This window comes from Macaca fascicularis, chromosome 17, assembly GCF_037993035.2.
Source record: "Macaca fascicularis isolate 582-1 chromosome 17, T2T-MFA8v1.1".
NCBI lineage: Eukaryota > Metazoa > Chordata > Mammalia > Primates > Cercopithecidae > Macaca > Macaca fascicularis.
In genome coordinates, this window is record NC_088391.1 from 90,577,024 (window position 1) to 90,597,630 (window position 20,607).

The window sequence follows — 20,607 nt, forward strand, 5'->3', positions numbered from 1 at the left end:
GCTTTTTTGGCAGTGGTTATTAAAGCTTGTGTGTTTGCGATTTATTTGGCAAAATGCCTTTAGTGAAGAAAGGATATAGTGTTCTCTTGGTTCTTTGCCCAAAGTAATTTTGGAGAAGTCTGTGACTGTATTTAGTTCATGTCATTCATTGGAGACAAGTCATTGTAATTACATTTGATCACAATCAGTTTACAGTTGTTTTATCATGTTTTCATGCTGAATATCTACTCAGACATCATAGCAAAATTTAATGGCTACTGTTTTATTTGTACATAAAAAGATTTATAGCCCTTTTTTGCAGTACACATCGGGTTTCAATCATCACTGCTACAGAGTGAGAGGAAAGCTATGGATAAAGAACTATCAGAAATCCTTGACTACATAAAATTTTATTTCGGGTCACCTTGCCATAAAAGATATTGAATGTATTTTGTGGCTTTTCCTCCTGACATGCTAACCGTTGTAGAAGAGTTGCAATATTTGGAGGAAACCATATGAACTGTGGAACTTAATTCACTTAAGATGGTTTACATTGCACGTGTTTTCCACTGGAAATAGCCATGCCAGCATTATGAATGGCCCCTGGGTGATGTAGAGTAAAAGGCAACGGCGTTATCAATATTGTTGAGATTTAAAAGCAAGTTGTCTTCTTAACCATACGGCTGAACATTTTGTCATTGTTGTTTCAGAAGGTCTGCTCTAACATCTGCACTGTGGCAGAGTTGTGTTACAGGGTGTTATTTACAGCTACCAAATGCTGGAGGCTCTCATGTATCAGACAGTCCCTGATTTGCTAATTGTGGAAGCCTTGATTCACCAGTGAATTTGGGTAAATTCACTAGTTATCTCCTAAGTGTCACTTCTCACCATGCCTTATTTTTCCCAAAAGGTTGATTCCAAGCTCTGCTGAAATCTGCTCTTGGTCTATATGTTTGAGTCTACATTGTTGAAGAAGCTCCCTTTAGAAAAGTGTAATTAATGGGAAACTTTGACATCCAGCTGAGAAAATTAGTTTGCATCAAAAAAGGCAAGATAGAGGATTAAAGAAATTTTAGTCCTAATCTAATTAACACCAATTAAAAGATGCAGATGAATTTACACCAACAAATTGTTAATTATGCACCAATTTGCCTTTTTTTCTGCAACCAAACTGAAATCAGGAAAGTATTATTATCTTTTTTGTTTGAGGAAACTTACATCGTGGGTTTGTTACAATCATCTTTTATATAATTAAAGAAAAGGCAGGCAGAAAGAGCGTGAAATATTTCAGTCTCCTAATATTTTAATTTAGGTTAACTCTTTAAAAATGGAAAATACAGAAAAAAAAAAGCAAAAAAATTCCAGAAAGTACAGGATAATTCTGTTAGCATTTATTCACTGACTAGATATTTATTGAGGACCTAGTATGTGCTGGACACTTATGCAACCATTGTTTTTCTCACTCAAAATATTTTAACTTGTTTGTATTTCTAATATATTGCTCATTAGAAAAATTGTATAGACTGGGCGCGGTGGCTCACACCTGTAATCCCAGCACTTTGGGAGGCCAAGGCGGGCGGATCACGTCAGGAGATGAGACCATCCTGGCTAACACGGTGAAACCCCGTCTCTACTAAAAATACAAAAAATTAGCTGGGCGCGGTGGTGGGCGCCTGTGGTCCCAGCTACTCGGGAGGCTGAGGCAGGAGAATGGTGTGAACCCGGGAGGCGGAGCTTGCAGTGAGCCGAGATAGCGCCACTGCACTCCAGCCTGGGCGACAGAGCGAGACTCTGTCCAAAAAAAAAAAAAAAAGAAAAAAATTGTATAAGCTAATTGTACCAAAATTGTATAAGGTAATTAAATTCTGCCCTAGATACATGTTTAAAAAGGAGAATCAAACTTTTGGGCCTCAAGAAATGCTCTTAATGTCCCAGAACTCCTCTTTAACGTGACCTTTTAGGGTATTCAGCGTCCATGTTCCTTACTTGGGGAATCTGTGTTTCTGTTTCCCACTGTAACTCAGATCTCCACTGTGCTGGGACTTTCTTTTTCCTTGTGAATCACCCTTACAGCTCCTCAGATGGTGATCTGAGTAATTATGTAGGGGGTGGTGAAGCACAGACCTGTTATATCTGCAAATGACACATCTGTCCAAATGTCATGTAATGAGTAACCACAATCCACTTTATATAAGCCATATTTCTTCCCTTTCCAAAATGGGAAGGAGAGGGTGGGAGGGAAATGTCTGGTAGAAATGGGAAGAAAAGCATTTCTATGGATTCCTCTAGCCATTAATTACATAGAAAATACCACAGCTGCCCTCAAATTTCCAGGTGCACGTTATTAAACATCATTCAAAGAAAACGTTTGGCCAACTAGGTCCTGATGTGAGAAACAGCATCCTAAAGAGCCATGTATGTTACTGTCTAATGCCTGTGCTTAGGCATTAAATAATATTAAATGACCATGTTATCTTCTTGGGGCAATAGTTAATATAAACATTTAGGATGCTCAGTTTGTACTTTTCAGTATTTGTGCTGGAAGCTTTTGCATTCACAACTTTGAAAACTGGCTAGTGTTTTCATGGGAAGTGTCGGTTTAAAGTTGGCCTACTAATTAATGGGGGAATTTCAATATGGCAGTGCCTGTGACAGCAAATGAAAAGCATTCTTTATAAACATCGTCTTCCTTCACACATTCACAGGATAATATCTGACACCCATTTTTAATTTCTAGAGTACCATTTGTACTTCTCTGTGGTCCTGCCTGCAGGTCTTCGATGATACAGTCCACCCTTCCATAAAAACTTACTCCAATTTTCCTAGATTCTACTTTCATTGTTTTGTGAATCAAGTTAGAAGGTGCACAACTTAGCCTGACAAAGTGACATTCATAAGGTTAGGATAGCAGAGTTGCCTAACTAATCTTCCTGTTGCAATGAAATAAAAGAATGATATCTAAGTTGACCAACCTTATAAAAGGTAATTTTACATGAGGCCTCCAAAAATAATGGACTAGGACTGGTCAGAGAAGAAAACAAACCTCTCATCCTCAATCCAAAACCCAGAGTTTGTCATCACCAGTCGAAAAGCTTGTTTGTTTTATACCTAAGTGAGACCTTGAGTTATCCAGTGTGCTTCCATCACAGAATGGCCCACCAGGGTACAAGGATTCTGAGTGTGTTCCCTGGTGCTGTTGCCTAATGTGCCTATGGAATACCTGTGCTCCATATTTAGCCCTCTGTCTGTGCGGTAGCAAAGACGTGGATGGCGGCTGAAACTAAAAGCCCAGTCTTTGGCCTTAGGACAGACCACTGGGTTTCTCCCACTGCCTGAAACCTTAGTAGCATTAGCATCAGACATGGACCCAATAAACAAACTGCCTAGTTGATAAGCACCACATTTTTCATGATGTTTTACTGTGGCCTATCCACACACTCTTTCCTATCCCATGAAAGGAAGAAAAACATAATTTGAGTTGTCCTATAAATTGAAATTTTTCCTTTGTGATTATTTTGGACCAGCACCATAATATCAGATGATTATGGGTGGAGTCTTTAGTCTATGAACAAGTCCTTAAAGGGAGGTAGTGCTGTAACTTACTGCATCTAAAGAAGCATCATCACTGACTGTAATAAGTGATTCTGGATTGGATCTTGAGCCAGAAAAAAAAAAAATGGAGATAAAGCACATTATTGGAATAATTTGTGATATTTAAACAAGGCCTGTAGAATAGATACTAGTATCATACCCATGTTACATTTTCTGATTTGGATAATTGCAATACAGTTGTGTAGGAGAGTGTCCTTGGTTTGGGGAACCATTTAAGAGTATAGGGGCACAATGAATATAACTTACAGATGGTTCAAGGAAAAAAATACAGGTGCATAATATATAAAAATAAATATATATCTGTATATATTATGCATATCTACCTATCTATATCTGTATCTATGCATATGGAGAGAGAGAGACCAAGATAGAGCAGTAATGATAAAGAAATGTGGCAGAACGTTAACAGTGCTAACAGTTGGTGAGACTGGGTAAGGGGAATTCAGGAATTAGTTATTAGCTATCCTTGCTTTTGGTTTTTTTTTTTTTTTTTTTTTTGTGATGGAGTCTCCCACTGTCGCCCAGGCTGGAGTTCAGTGGCACAATCTCGGCTCATTGCAATCTCCGCCTTCTGGGTTCAAGCGATTCTCCTGCCTCAGCCTCTCAAGTAGCTGGGATTACAGGGCTGTGCCACAACGCCTGGCTACTTTTTGTATTTTTAGTAGAGACGGGGTTTCACCAGTTGGCCAGGCTGGTCTTAAATTCCTGACCTCAAGTGATCCACCTGTCTTGGCCCCACAAAGTGCCAGGATTACAGGCGTGAGCCCCTACTCCCTGCCTCCTTGCATCTTTTCTGTCAGTTTCAGATTACAGTCATTCGTCACTTAACAATGAGAATACATCTTGAGAAATGTATTCTTAGGCAATTTTATCATTGTGCTACCATCACAGAATGTATTTCCACAAACCTAGATGTTACAACCTACTGCACACCTAGGCTGTATGGTATGGCTTATTGCCCCTTGGACATAAACCTGCACACCATGTAGCTACTGAATACTGTAGGCAATTGTAACACAGTGGTAAGAATTTCTTTCTTTTTTCTTTTTTTTGAGACAGAGTCTTGCTCTGTCGCCCAGGCTGGAGTGCTGTGGCGCAATCTTGGCTCACTGCATCCTCCACCTCCTGGGTTCAAGTGATTCTCCTGCCTCAGCCTCCTGAGTAGCTGGGACTACAGGAACCTGCCACCACGCCTGGCTAATGTTTGTACTTTTAGTAGAGATAGGGTTTCACCACATTGGCCAGGCTGGTCTCGAACTCCTGACCTTGTGATCTGCCCGCCTTGGCCTCCCAAAGTGCTGGGATAACAGCCAATGGTAAGGATTTCCGTATCTAAACATATATAAACAGGAAAAGGGTACAGTAAAAATACTGCATAAAAGATTTAAAATGGAACACCTGCAGAAGGCTCTTACCATGAATGGAGCTTGCAGGACCTCAAGTTGTTCTGGGTGAGTCAGTGAGTGAGTAGTGAGAGAATGTGAAGGCCTAGGACATTACTGTCACTACTGTAGACTTTGTAAACACTATATACTTAGGCTATACTACGTTTATTTAAAAAAAAAAAAAAAAGATTTCTTTCTTCAGTAGTAAATTAACCTTAACTTACTCTAACTTTTTTTTTTTCTTTTGAGGCGGAGTCTCACTCTGTCACCCAGGCTGGAGTACAGTGGTGTGATCTCGGCTCACTGCAATCTCAGCCTCCCGAGTTCAAGCGATTCTCCTGCCTCAGCCTCCTGAGTAGCCAGGACTACAGACACCTGCTACCACACCTGGCTAATTTTTTATTTTTAGTAGAGACGGGGTTTCGCCATGTTGGCCTGGCTGGTCTCAAACTCCTGACCTCAGGTGATTCACCCACCTCACCCTCCCAAAGTGCAGGGATTATAGGTGTGAGCCACCACACCTGGCCCAACTTTTTGCTTTATAATATAGAGTTTCACCATGTTGGCCAGGCTGGTCTTGAACTCCTGACCTCATGATCTGCCCATCTCAGCCTCCCAAAGTGCTAGGATTACAGGCTTGAGCCATCGCGTCTGGCCTATAAATTTTATATATATTTTTAACTATGACTCTTTTGTAATAGCAGTAAGCTTAAAACACAAACACATTGTACAAAAATATTTCCTTTGTCTCTTATTCTATACGCATTTTTATATTTTTAAATTTTATTTTTTATACTTTTTGAACTTTTTGTTAAAAACAAAAACACAAACACATATTAGCCTAGGCCTACACAGGATCAGGATCATCAATATTACTGTCTTCCACCTCTGCAGCTTGTCCCAGTGGAAGGTCTTTAGGGGCAGTAACACGCACAGAGCTGTCATCTCCTATGATAACAATGCCTTCTTCTGGAATGCCTCCCCAAGGACTCACCTAAGGCTATTTTACAGTTAACTTTTTTTTAATAAGGAGGCATATAGTCAAAATAAAGATGAAATGTAAAGCGTAATATATATATATAAACCAGTAACATTTATTATTATCAACTATTATGTACTGTATGTGATTGTATGTGCTATATACATATTTAAATATTATATATACACATATATTTGTATGTAAGTGTGTGTGTGTGTGTGTGTATATATATATATATATTTTTTTTTTAGATGGAGTCTTGCTGTGTCGCCCAGGCTGGAGTGCAGTGGCGTGATCTTGGCTCATAGCAAGCTCCACCTCCCAGGTTCACGCCATTCTCCCACCTCAGCCTCCCGAGTAGCTGGGACTACAGGCGCAGGCCACCGTGCCCAGCTAATTTTTTTTTTTTTTTTTTTGTATTTTTAGTAGAGACGAGGTTTCACTATGTTGACCAGGCTGGTCTTGAACTCCTGACCTTATGCTCTGCCCGCCTCAGCCTCCCAAAGTGTTGGGATTACAGACGCGGGCCACCGGTCCCAGCATGATTTTGTTTTGTTTTGTTTTGTTTTGTGACAGAGTCTCTTTCTGTTGCCTAGGCTGGAGGGCAGTGGTGCGATCTGCAACCACTCTCTCCCAGGTTCGAGCAATTCTTGTGCCTCAGCCTCCCAAATAGCTCGGATTACAGGTGCATGCCACCACACCCAGCTTATTTTTGTATTTTTAGCTACCGTGCCCGGCCCAGTATAATCTTATGGGAGCACTGTGGTATATTTGGTCTGTTGTTGACCTCAAAGTTATGTAGCACATGACTGTATCTAAAAACAAAACAAAACAAAAATTAAAATAGAAAAGCTGGATTCCCACCAAATGAATGAACCTTCTTACTCATGATTCTGGAAGGAAGGCAGGTTCTACTAAGGCAAGGTTCTTAGGCTACTACCACTTCCTCACCCCTAGAGGATCAGCCTTCTTAACCCAGCCAGTCACAAGGGATTCTGAGGATGAATGTTCACCAGGGCAGGTTGGTTATGTTCAACAGCTTCATGTATTTCTGCAAAATCTACCAGTCTGATGATGCAGTGAACGTAATGATTCCCCTGTGAAATAATAAATAACAAGATAAAATGTCCCAGGCCCATTTATTTCCCACTCCTACCACCCCCTAAGACTGAACTATAGGTTGAAGTGAACACTTGAACCGAAGGTCACTGTATTGTATGTTCCTGTTCAGACAGGACTTCACAAAGACTTTCTTTTATAAAGAAAACAACCAAGGCCGGGCGCGGTGGCTCAAGCCTGTAATCCCAGCACTTTGGGAGGCCGAGACGGGTGGATCACGACGTCAGGAGATCGAGACCATCCTGGCTAACACGGTGAAACCCCGTCTCTACTAAAAAATACAAAAAACTAGCCAGGCGAGGTGGCGGGCGCCTGTAGTCCCAGCTACTCGGGAGGCTGAGGCAGGAGAATGGCGTGAACCCGGGAGGCGGAGCTTGCAGTGAGCTGAGATCCGGCCACTGCACTGCAGCCTGGGTGACAGAGCGAGACTCCGTCTCAAAAAAAAAAAAAAAGAAAACAACCAGCCAATAAAACAGCATTAGAGTACATTATATATGTGACCAATCATTTTATAAAATCTGATGTAAGCCTTCAGGCGTAATTGGAGTTCTTAGCAAAATACTTTGGTTTTTAGTATTTCTATGACCCTCTAAGGGGGGCTTAGCAATTACTCTTAAATTTTCAAAGTGGTGCATGGAGTTTTAGCTGTGTGACTTCCATTAAAGTCCATAGGAGTCTTGTTGCTAAAACATCACACAACTCACGAAAATGTGGTCCTTCTTGTGAAATTGTTAGAAGTAATGGGTATGGAAGTATAGCGCAGCATTTCTGGTACATTTACAAGCTTTCCATACTTGTTTCAAACTTTACACTTTTATGAAAACTCAACAGTTCTACAAAAATTGAAGGAGGGGAAAAGCCTATTATGTGTATTCCAAAAGTGAAGGGTGGAAAAAAATACAGTAGAACTAATAAAAAATTAAAATAATTTTTCAAGAAAAGACAATGTTTAAACATATTTATAATCTTTATTTCAGAAGTTATATATCCGCTCCCGGATTTTTAAAGTAAGCTTAAAATCTAACTTAAAAAAAACAAACTTGAATGACAAAGTTTCACTATAATTACATACAATGATTTTGGGTTTCAGCAACCTCCTCTACTGAAACCGATATAATTTAAGCATCATCTGAGCAAAACTTCACTCCTTTAGATGGTGGTGGTGTGAGGGGTTTATTCCCAGTGGATAAGAGGATGGCCTTAAGGTTTGCTGACTCCTTCTCTGTCAAGAACCTCTTAGAGGCCAGGCATGGTGGCTCACGCCTGTAATCCTAGCACTTTGGGAGGCCGAGGTGGGCGGATCACTTGAAGTCAGGAGTTCGAGACCAGCCTGGCCAACAGGGTGAAACCCCACTTCTACTAAAAATACAAAAATTAGCTGGGTTTGGTAGTGTGCGCCTGTAATCCCTGTTACTTGGGTGGCTGAGGAACGAGAATCGCTTGAACCCAGGAGGCAGAGATTGCAGTGAGCGGAGATAGAGCCATTGCACTCCAGCCTGGGTGACAGAACAAGACCCTGTTTCAAAAAAAGATAAAGAATCTTGCAGACATTTTTCTCCTGCATCCCTGTGATAAGAATGCTGTGATTCCTGCTATACAGTCAAACAGATTCAGAGCCCACCTTTGACTCCAGGACCAAATTTCCCCCTTTATTCTCTTTTGTGCTATGCTGGAGAAGACAGTGTGGCAGTTCTCAGGAATTTGTGTGGAGCTGTTTCAGGGACACTCTGAGCTAAGAAAAGGGTGAGAGCCCTGGGAGGAGACCTTCTTTCAATCCAGGCTACATGCTCTGAGTTCTTCCAGAGCATATATAGCTGCTCCATTCCAAACTGTGCTCCCAGATTACATAGGCCTGACTCGCAGGAGCCGGCAGCTCCTAGTGCTCAGCTCACGGGCTCAGCCCAGCATCAGCACCACCTCCCCTCTGAGCATCTGGTGGCCTTGCTGGTAACACAGTGACGCAGCCATTTCCTCCTAGAGGAGAAACATCTTTGGAGTTCTGTTTCCACAGTCCTTTTGGGGGACACTCTAGGCCAGGAGCTGGCCTCAGACATAAAAGTATTTGTTGAGAGAGAGAGAGAGAGAGAGAGAGAGAGAGAGAGAGAGACAGACTGACTCTGTGACTGCTTTTTGAGTTAATTGTTGTTGGCTCAGTTTCAGTGGTGCAATGTTTTGCTGTGGATTCATTTACTAAGCAGTACTAAAGTGTCATTTATATGCATTATTGAATCTTGGGATGATTCTGTAAGCATTACTTTCTCCTGAAATCTCCACTTCTGTCTGGATAGTGGATTTTGGGATAGGTTTTTAAAATGGAAAACTTGACGACAATCAAATTTTCAACATAGCATTGAACGAATAGCATCAGTTGGGGACGAGCTATGCCACCAATTTAAAGTGTCCCAGCTGGGGTCAGAATTAGGAACTGTCTAAATAGGGAATTTCAGAAGGTCAGGGGAGGATATCAAGGCAAATGGGAGGAAATAAGCCATTGTTCCTTTAGAAAGCTTAGTAACCTCCATAATGAGAGGCTATGAAATAGTTCTTTTTATAACTGTAACTTCTTAACTTCCCAGCCCTAATAGCTCCAAGGGTCACTTGCAGAGAGCCCTGGGGCTACACCTGCCTTGCATAGATTAGGGCCCGCTGCAGCTGTCTTCATTTGCAAGACTAAGGTGTAGCTCCAAGAGGCTGTGGGTCTCAGCATGGAGCACTCCTTCCTCCTCAATCTCAATAGGCTGGTGTTGCGGATTAAGATGGCCTTTGCAAGCCAGGCTCAGAAATTGCAAGATGAGGCAGGTAACAATTTCCTGGGTTTTATGTATCAGACCTTGTGAGGTATGAAGCGGGAAACCTTTTATATGCCTGCCTTGAATTAGCCATACCTTTTACAGTCAACTCTGCTGAAGAGCAGCTGCCTGAACTATCTAGCATACCCATGGGCCAGGCATGCCTTTGGCACACACACAGGTTTGTAAAGAGCTTGTGAATCTATAGGATGATCTCTTGGTGAGGACAGAAGGGACCCATAGCTAGTCAGCATCGGACCGAGGGCTGGATCCGCTTTTTCCTGTAATGTGCGTTTGTTTCACAGAAAATACAATTAGGATAATTCTTGTGTGTTCTCTACAGGAAGGAAGTAGTATACTGCTTGTGAATGGTAGGCTAAATGAGGGAACCATTAAAGGGTTTTTAATAGACTTTTGAACCAAAAGACATAAGGGACTATACTTACGTTGCCTTAATTGAGAAATGTTTTGCAGTGTGAGGAGACTTAATCAAATCTTCATTACATACCTGGTCAGGGACCAGGCTGAATGTTTCTTTAAGCAATTGGATAAAATGCACATTGAAGACTTGTTAGTTATGTGAGAATATGTCTGACATGCTTATCATCTCTCCTACGGGTGCCTGAGTATCAGATACTTGGTTTACTGTGTTGGGTTGAATGCTTCTGTTCTAATTTCTAATGAACTTTACCACCAGACTACTTGATCATGACTAAGCCCAGGAACAATGCAAATGGAATTGCCCCCTGATGGGGAGGAATGGGCCCAGATGGCCCTTAAAAGGTGATAATTAGGAAATATAGCATATCTGAGTAGCTAGAAAGAGAGAAACTTGTTAAAGACAGTCAATCTGTTTGAAGCAATGGTCTTTCCCTTAATTATATGCATTTTCATTTAGAGTTGCTTTAAAGTAAAATTTTCCCAGGAAAAATTTTTATTAGTAGTGAAAACCTAGAAACCACACACATTTTTTTGCTACTCTGTTTCAGATTATTGAAAATTCCTTCCTTCATACATTTTTTTGGTTTCCAGATCTGTGTAACAGACTTGCTGTGTGTGTTTTAGGGGGCCGTTTTAGGTTATTTTAGCTCTTATGCTAAAACAGTGGGGGAGTGATTAAATGTGAGAAAAATATTAGTATATATTTGTAAACTGAGCTTTTAAAATTAAAATAGTTGCAGGATATTACAGTCTGTGATTTCATATACTTTGTAAGATTGCCTTAAATGTATTGCCTTCTTGGCCAGCGTAATGCCAGATTTTTCTCCAATATGTCATTAAAATAATTTTACATATAACAAGTTGAACTTTTTAAAGATTTATATTTTAATCTGAATTAGCGTATTTACTAATTATATTACTTATTTGGCTTTTCTTTAGTCCAATTCTTTTTTTTTTTTAGTGTACAAACTTGGCATTACTCTTTAAGAATAGCAAGTGAACTGGAAATGAGAAGGTGGTGACATGAAGAAAGAGAGAAGAAATACGTTCCTTCCATCTCCTCCAGCTCCTGCATGGAACGGAGGATCTGACAGTGGCCATTCCTGGGAATTAAAGCCAGTGCAAAAGCTAAAGTGGCCAAAAGACAACTTCTTCCTTATTTGTGAAGTCAGAAAGTAAAATTACATTGAAGGAAGTGCTAGGCTACATTATTCTGAATATTTTGGCAGTCATATCATATTTGGGCAGATGAGTTGCTTTCCTGAAATTACTCAGCACCATCATTCATCCTGACAAAAGTCAGTGGTACAGATGCACCTTTGGGACTGAGGCCAAGGTGAAACCTGCATTTTCCAGGTCTGCCCCCTCAGGTTTGGAAGGACTTTCCATAAAATTGCCCTCACACCCCAAGCATCACCCCTCCCGTCCTTAGTAAGTACACTCTGACTGGAATCTGGGGGTCCTTAGGAAGTACACTCTGACTGGAATCTGGGGTCCCAGCACCTTCATATAAATTCATCAGGTATCTTATCCACTCAAAAATCTCTTATAGAATCTTTGACATTTTAAGCCTCATTACTGTAAAGCGGATATAGTTCATTCTCAGCTTCAGGATTCCAGAAGCATACATACCAGGTCAGAATGGAGAGGCGTCACACTTTCCTTCAGCAAGCTTCAGGGGAGACAGGATTTAGGGTGGGCTGCGTATATATCAGTTACAGGATGTTTTGAACTATATTCTTGCAATCACTGACAGGTCGTCCCAAAGAAAATAATCTGGCTTTAACTTCTCGTTATCGGTGAAAAGCAAAAATTACTTAGTGCAGGCATGCTTAAAGGAAGAAAAAGGCAAGAGAAAAGTGAGAGGTAAAAATTACTACCATTTTAATTTCATGATTCTCAGCAATGAAGGAGCATGATTGAAATCCCATGTGCCCAATCATATCTGTAAATGAGAGTATGGTTTTTGAAGACTGTATTCAATTGTTTCAACTTGAGCAATTGCAAGTAAGACCTAGGACTGTGTTTTGCCAGTTACTGTTATTTACTATTACTTTCTAAATGTGACCTGGCTTGAAACCTTTATAGATGCAATTTTTATCCATCACAGAACATGCTGTAAAGAGAAGAGCAGCTTCAACTTTTTCAAGTATTTTTTTTTTAAAAAAGGATTTAACTTTGACCAACACCAACTTGCACCTTGTTAAGGTAACTAATAACTGATTGCTATGACAGTATTTAGAATTTTGTTTAACAGCAACTGTAAAAAACCAAGTTGAAATAGCCCAGGAGATAGATGGCGATTAACTCTGCATTCTTTTTAGACTTTTATTAATTAGCTCTCTAGACTCAAATAGGTTACATCCTCTGAGCAGTAAATTGCATGCCATTTGCAAGCTCTGTGGATGAAATTTGCATGTGGCCTAAATGCTATCCACATTGTTGTGTTAAGTAGCATTTTATCTCTCTGGACTGGTCCCCTGCCTCCTCCCCCAGCCCCAGTGGAAAGTTTTATCCACTCTTCTTGTGGGAAGGGAAGGTTGCGTGTAGTTTGGTCATTTGGCGCCATCTTCTTTTTTATTGTTAAATCCACTAAAGCCAGTCATGCCTGGTAGTACCAGGCCGGCTCCTTCCGGGGTTCTGGTCGGCGAAGCTTTCAGAGTTCTTTGCTGATTATTTACTATAAATGTTTTCAGCTTCTGTCTTTGCTTTAAGATCTGATTAAAAGAAACCTTAAAAAAAGAAGGTAGATTTTGGTTATGTTTTTCTCTTCCCTGTGTCCCCCCAACCCCAATCACCAACTTCCCCCATCCCCAGCAACATGGGCATTTTGTGTATTTGTTTAAAAGTATTTTAGGAAGCACCGTAATACTGCACAGCTTGGAGGTTAAGATAGAATTGGATGCTTCCCTCACCATCAGTTGATGGAATCATCAGTGTTCCGGTTCTATTTATCTTCACGATTTGAGAATGTTTCTGAACAGCTGCCCTTCCGAGGATGCTGGTATTTAGACAGACCTTCCTGTCATTTATCTGACTCACAGGCACAACTCTTTTGAAAGAATTAATATCAAACTTACATATGAAAATCTACCATGTAGAAATGGATTCTTTTCAATACCTACTTTTCAATTCAACCAGGAGATCCCATCTATTTTTAAAAATCATTAATCACATACTTCTGACATTTTCCCTTTCAGTTTCCTCAGGGGGAAAGAGTTATTTGAATAACAAACAAACAAACAAAAACCCCTCATCGCAAATAGCTGTCAGCCTCCTATGTGAACAAAAGCGCTCTCTCACAAGGAGACCTACCGTGTTTTGTTTAGTTAGAGGCAGCAGGGTGGTAGGGACACTATGCAGAAAGGCTTGGGTTAATGAGCACTTTCTGGATTGAGTGTCTCTCCTGATTAACTCTTGGATTACTTGCTTTGAGTTGCTAACCCTCTCTCACTGCCCACTCAAGAATTTCCCACATGGTAGCCTCCTCCATAGATGCCCCTCCCTAGATGCACTGATGGTAGACAGCATAAAAATGTGTAAGCACTGTGGCTTTCCAATGAACTGAAAGCAAAAAGCTTAAGCATTACTTTTTATTTCCTTGATCTAAAGAACATGTTTTGGGGATATTTTCTTAATGAAGATCTAAGTTGATCTAGAGTTATAAATAAATTCTATAAATAAATTAGTTACGAACTAATTTTTAGATCCAAGTCTTTTGTTCAAACTGACTCTTACATAGAAACTCTAAAACTTTAGGGGGGAAAGGGACAGTTGGGGATCAAATTCACTCCCTCTCACCTCTCTCTTGGTGCTCCCCAAAGGATCTTCAGGGACCGAAGTTTAAAAACCATTTTGTATAACGAAATGGGACCCGAAAGACATTCTTTCTAGTGACTTTGTGTTAGATTGAGCCATATGAAATGCCACTATATGACCCATTTTGACCTAAAAAACAAAAAAAACCAGCACTAGAATACCAGAATATTTTTAGTGTAATCACTGTACCTGATAAGAAAATGGAGAAATGAGAAGGCTTGAAATTTAGACTATATGCTCCTCATAAGCAAATAGTGACTTCCTCCTTTCTTTCACAGTCACCTGGCAAGTCCCTTCTATGTGCTGCTGGTTCTAGAGATACAGAGAAAAAAGGCATAGTCACTGCCTCCAAATCATTCACAGTGCAAAGGGCAAATAAATACAGAGGGACCCATGGTATGATGAAACAGTCCAGGGTGGTAGGAACACAGAGCGAGGGTTTCTAGGATCCTGAAAGCCACGTTGCATGGAGCTCCGAGTCCCTGAGTTTTCAGACTGCTCTTTCTGTGGATTGTGCCTAAGTAATAACAGTTTCAGAACATAGAAACTCAGTGTCCATCCTTCATAGCCAGGATGGATATGATAGTCTGGAAGTCAACAGTAAACCCAGTGACTTGTTTTCTTCGCTTATTCTTTCATTTTAAGAAAGTGCTTAGAATCCACAAGTTGTGCTTAATGCCAGCAGAGGCATTACGTGTGCCAGCCCTGCCCTTAGGCACAGTTGCTCCCCACGCTAACCTCCCGTTGCATTTAAAAATCATCACTTTATTGAGACATAATCCAACTCTCATGAAGTTCACATTTTTAAAGGACACACCTCAGTGGTTTTCAGTCTGTTCACAAAGTTGTACAATGATCATCACTATCTAATTCCAGAACATTTTCCTTACCCTAAAAGCAACCCCATACCCATTGGGGTTCACTCCCTATGCACCCTTCTTCCTTTCTCCTGACAACCACTAATCTACTTTTTGAATCTATACATTTGTCTGTTTGGGACATTTCCTATAAATGGTACTACATAAATATGCCCTTTTATCTCTGGCTTCCTTCACTCTGCATAATGTTTTCAAGGTTTGTCCATTTTGTACCATGTATTAGTACTTCATTTTTCTGGCCCAGTAGTGTTCAATTGTAGGAATATACCCCATTATCCATTCCAATGATGGATATTTTGGGGGGGATATCCACTTTTTGGCCATTATAATTCCACTATGAACATTTGTGTACAAGTTTTTGGTTGGACACACATTTTCATTTTTGTTGGGTATATATCTAGGAGTGGAATTATATATCTGGGTCTTATGGCAACTCTATGTTTAACATTTTGAGGAACTGGGATGTATAGGGTTTTGTGCCTATGTTATGAAACTAATTATGAAGCATCTTATATTCATTATCGTTAGATCTGTCTCCTCTATTAGGTTTTAAGTTTCTTGAGACAGGGATTATCCTTCTTCATCTTTGTATCCACCACAGTCCAGCACTCACCAAAGCACGAAGTAGGTTCTTAGGAAACTGTTGAGAATAAAACTGACCAGTGCAGCATCCTCCTGCCCTTAAAGTCACCAGCACACCTGGGAACACAGGCTTTCTCTTTCTCTCTTCCCTATAGCAAGTGACAGCTTATCAGGAATGGAGGCAGCTCGGTATTATCCATCAAGCCTTCCAACTGGGTGCACACCCTCCTTATCTGCTGTGGGGCCTTCACCAGCATCCTGGGATTTCCTCAGGCTGCCTCATCCTCACAGCAGCAGTGATGTGACCCACTCTGGTTTATGCAGATACATTGAGAGAGATTATTTTAAGTACCACTGAAACCCAAGCACAGGCAGGGCTGGTGGAAACCCCAGTATTTGGGGGCACACTCCCTGTTTGACATGGTTCAGTAATGACTCATACATCTACTTTAAGGGGGATTTGGACACGGAGGCACTAAGATACCTATCCAGGCTTTGACTTGGGAGCATTGTGCAGGAGGTTTAAGAAAGATTATTTTAAGACTATCTCAGAAGGCTGGAGCAGCATCTTTCTGATTTATTCTGCTACCTTTCTCTCGGAGCCTGTGATTTCTAACATGTATTTCAGGTTGGGTTTAAGAGACAGAGCTGGCCCCTACCGAATTGGCCACCTTTGAAGTTACAGTACTGAGGAGGGGAGGGACAGATGGAACAAAAGTCGTAATTGCCCAAATTTACAATAGGTTCCCAGCAGCAGCCGGCACAAAAGAAATGTTAATGCAATAAACTGTAAATGGAAGGAAGCGAAGCAGGATTTATGGCTGGCGCAAACCTCCATCAAGGCACTAGAACCTCTTTCCTTCATCTATGAGGCATTTCAGTGGTCACAGTAGAATTGGGCTCATTTGAAAATCAGTGGCTGCTCTGCGTCCTCCCTCCCTTGTGTGTCCTGCACCCCCTACACAAACCAATTCCTGTAAAAACCTGGGGAATCTGATAGAACAATTGGAGAAAAACGTCAGTCATTGAGGGTCGAGCCTGCAAACCTGGCAGAGCCCAGAGCGCGCACAGATTCGCTGTGCACGTGTGTGTGCTACAGCTGCAACCAAAGCACACATTTTCCTTCCCCAAGTCTGTGTTGGGGACCTCCGCAGACACAGCAGATGGCCAGAGTGTTTCCATGTTTCAGCCTCGAAGTGAGAGGGCAGCATGTCATTCACCAGTCGGGCACTTACCCATCCATCAGGGCCACCGCTATAAATGGCTGTTTTTCACATTTGGTTCCAGCAGGTTCCATCTCCATTCCGGCTCACACATACCTTTACCTGTGTTGTAACATGTGGGGTGCTCCTTGTCTCCTTGTCCAGACTGCTGGCCCGCTTGATTCGTTAATTAGCCAAGGAGCACGTCTAAATGGAAAATTACTTTCTGAGAGCTGTGTGTCCTGGCTCCATGCTGTGAGGGGCTCCCTGTAATTAAACACGTTTTAAGAGTTGCTCTCTTGCGCATGTGCCCTGGACATCAGTGCTTTCCCCACTGGCTGGGTAGTTCTGTTTCAGACCTTAGACCTAAATAATAATAACAGTTACAAGGAAACTTGCATATCAGTTGATTAAGTGGGAGAATTTTTTTCCTTTTGGAAGTTGGGGGAAATAACTCCTCAGTGGGGAAGTGATTTTTCTGCCCTGTAGGGGTAGGAAAGTGGTTAACCATCGTGGGGGCCTCAACAGACCTCAGCATGTTCGCGAAGTCCTTGGCCTCAGGTTCCTCATCCACCCCACCGCAAGAGCGGTATGGCTTGGGTAGGCCACGAATCCCCTCATTGGGCTCCATTCCAGAATTCTAACTTTAAAACTAAAATGTCCATATTTAAAAGTTCCTGCTACCGTTTCAAAGAAGCTTCCCAAGAAGCTCTTCAGAGCTGGGTCCTGGAGGAACCTGTCACTGGGTCCCTTTCTGCTGGGGGATCGGTTCCTTTTATAAGTAGGAAAATATTTCTCCATACCCCTTACAGAGTTCATGGCTGACACCCCTATAACAAAAGACAGGTTAGCAAGAGCAAAGCACACAAATGTATTTCATACAAGTTTTATGTGACACAGGAGCCTTCTGAAATGAAGCCTCAAAGACCCAGGGAAAACCGTGTTTTTATGAACAGTCATGCAGAAATATGATGAGAGACCAAAAGGGTTTGAATCTAATGTAATAAATAAACTTAGCAAGGCCTGTTTGTTCAGATTCTTCTTGGTGTTTCTGTGTGACTTTTTTTTTTTTTTTTTTTTGAGACAGAGTCTCCCTCTGTCACTCAGGCTGGAGTGCAGTGGTGTGATCTAGGCTCACTGCAATCTCCGCCTCCCGAGTTCAAGAGATTCTCTTGCCTCAGCGTCCCAAGTAGCTGGGATTACAAGCACATGCCACCACGCCCGGCTAATTTTTGTATTTTCAGTAGAGAGGGGGTTTCACCATGTTGGCCCGGCTGGTCTCGAACTCTTGACCTCAGATGATCCCCCGCCTTGGCCTCCCAAAGTGCTGGGATTACAGGAATGAGCTACCGTCCCCGGCGTGACGTTTCTTTTCTCTGGGTACGGGGCAGGACACCTGTTTTTTTTTTTTTTTTTTTTTTTTTTTTTGAGACGGAGTCTTGCTCTGCCGCCCAGGCTGGGGTGCAGTGGCCGGATCTCAGCTCACTGCAAGCTCCGCCTCCCAGGTTTACGCCATTCTCCTGCCTCAGCCTCCCGAGTAGCTGGGACTACAGGCGCCCGCCACCTCACCCGGCTACTTTTTTTTTTTTGTATTTTTTAGTAGAGACGGGGTTTCGCCGTGTTAGCCAGGATGGTCTCGATCTCCTGACCTCGTGATCCGCCCGTCTCGGCCTCCCAAAGTGCTGGGATTACAGGCTTGAGCCACCGCGCCCGGCCCAGGACACCTGTTACAGGAGGGTCTTCAGGAGAGGAGGGAGAAGGTCTGAGGGTGACCTTCCTGCTTCTGCAGTTTTCTGGATTTCTTTCAGTTTATAGTACTCAGTAGGACAAGGTGTGTATTTGGGGATATCGTGTTCTGAGCCCCAACAGTAACAAAGAACAAAGAAAGCCTTTACACAGTTTTTGCTGAGACTCTCACATTGGAATTTATAGTGATGGACCTTCAGTCGGAGTGGCCACTAAAGAAAGTTTGACTTTCCATGTAGAATAGCAGGTTCTCCTTTGGCAAGTCTTTTCCAGACAAGGTTCTATAATTTTTTGCTAATAAATGTGTGGACAAAGTTAAGGGATGTATAGAAGTCTGACTCCAAAACCATGTCAGAGTTGTTTTTTTTTTTTTTTTTTTCCAACCAAGAAAAAAAGGCTGCCTAGGCTGGAGTGCAGTGGCACGATCATGGCTCACCACAGCCTCAACCTTCCAGGCCCAAGAGATCCTCCCACCTCAGCCTCCTGAATAGCTGGGACCATAGGCATGTGCCACCACACCCAGCTAATTTTTAGGTTTTTTTTGTAAAGACACGGTCTCCCTGTGTTACCTAGGCTGGTCTCAAACTCCTGGGCTCCAGCAATCCTTCCAAAGTGCAGGGGTTATAGACATGAGCCACTGCACATGGTCCTGAAACAAAGATTGTTAGTAAAAGTTATTGAAATTTAAATCTACGATTCAAGTCTCAACACATAAGACACATGGCACATAGTAAAAAGTTGATTTGATTACATCCTAGGAGGCCTAGACTTGGGAAAGAAGGGGAAAAAAGTATGAGGCTGGGCATGGTAGCTTGTTCCTATAATCTCAGCACTTTGGGAGGCTAAGGCAGGCGGATTGCTTGAGGCCAGGAGTTAAAGACCAGCCTGGGCAACATAGCAAGACCCCATCTCTACCAAAACAAAACAACAGCAACAACAAAAAAACCCACACAAATTAAATTTAAAACGCAAAAGATGAAAGATGAGAAGAAGGAAGTATCTGTAGACAGCTTAAGTCTCTATTTTTTTCTACAAATGTACAGTTGTATATTGTAACATACTGCCTCTTTTGACCCTGTCTTCTCTGTTTCAACAGAGCTCATCTTTTTCTATGTATTTCTGCTGCTACTACTTTTCCAAACCACAGCCGTTGTCCTGTAATGCCCTTATGCATTTGGCCAAGCCCTCTTAGCTTCTGTATTATTTTGGGGTCTTAGTTGATGTTTGGGGTGTGTGACATTACAAAACACATGGGATGTAGATTTGGATTGGGAGAGCCCCTGAATTGCAACACTCTGCTTTCCTCATCTGTAAAATGGGTATAATCTTGGAAGGGTAATTGTAAAGTGGTTTGCAGAAAGTGGGGTAACTGTTATTTGCAACAATCCTCCTGTAGTTTTATCTGCAAATGTCACTAGCTTTTGATTTACTCACTCTCACTTGTGTCTTCTTTTGTGCTGATACTGGCTCTGCTTTATCCCACAGGCTTTTATTTTTTTATTTTACTTTTTTTGAGACAGGGTCTCTCTCTTTCTGTCACCCAGGCTGGAGTGCAGTGGCGTGATCTTGGCTCACTGTAACCTCTGCCTCCCAGGTTCAAGCGATTCTCCCCACTCGGCCTACTGAGTAGCTGGCCAGGCTGAGTGATCCTCCCGCCTCAGCTTCCAAAGTGCTGGGATTACAGGCATGAGCCCCCGTGGCCAGCCTTTTTTTTTTTTTTTTTTTGGAGGCAGGGTCTCACTCTGTTGTGCAGTGGCTTGATCTTGGTGCACTGCAACCTCTGCCTGCTGGGTTCAAGCAGATCTTGTGTCCCAGCCTCTCAAGTAGCTGGGAGTACAGGCCCCCGCCACCATACCCAGCTAATTTTTGTATTTTTTGGTAGAGATGGGGTTTCACCATGTTGGCCAGGCTGGTCTGAAGCTCCTGACTCAAGTGATTCACCTGCCTCAGCCTCCCAAAGTGCTGGGATGACAGGCGTGAGCCACCCCACCTGGCCTGTCCATAGGCTTTTAAAGCACCAGGGCAGCAGGGCACTGGGTCAACAGGTATATCTGGGAATGTACATTTGGTTTCATG

General features: G+C 42.1%; 1 protein-coding gene and 1 long non-coding RNA gene across 14 annotated transcripts in view; one reads left to right on the forward strand and one right to left on the reverse strand.

The window, feature by feature from the left end:
* CLYBL (citramalyl-CoA lyase) overlaps positions 1-20,607 on the forward strand; it is a 280,497-nt gene that overhangs the window by 70,478 nt on the left and 189,412 nt on the right. Inside the window, exon 1 of one of the 13 annotated variants that reach the window (XM_065533438.2) lies at positions 9,918-10,044. The exons of the other annotated variants lie outside the window; for them this stretch is intronic. Within the exon in view, the coding sequence (XP_065389510.1) occupies positions 10,013-10,044 (32 nt within the window). The 5' untranslated portion in view covers positions 9,918-10,012. Of the gene's footprint in view, positions 1-9,917; positions 10,045-20,607 lie in introns of those variants that run through there. 13 annotated transcript variants of the gene reach the window in all.
* On the reverse strand, positions 12,622-14,446 carry LOC141408902 (uncharacterized). Its single transcript, XR_012426481.1, has 2 exons — positions 14,313-14,446; positions 12,622-13,036 (listed from the first exon to the last, which is right to left on the reverse strand). It is a non-coding gene; the product is annotated as an uncharacterized lncRNA (long non-coding RNA).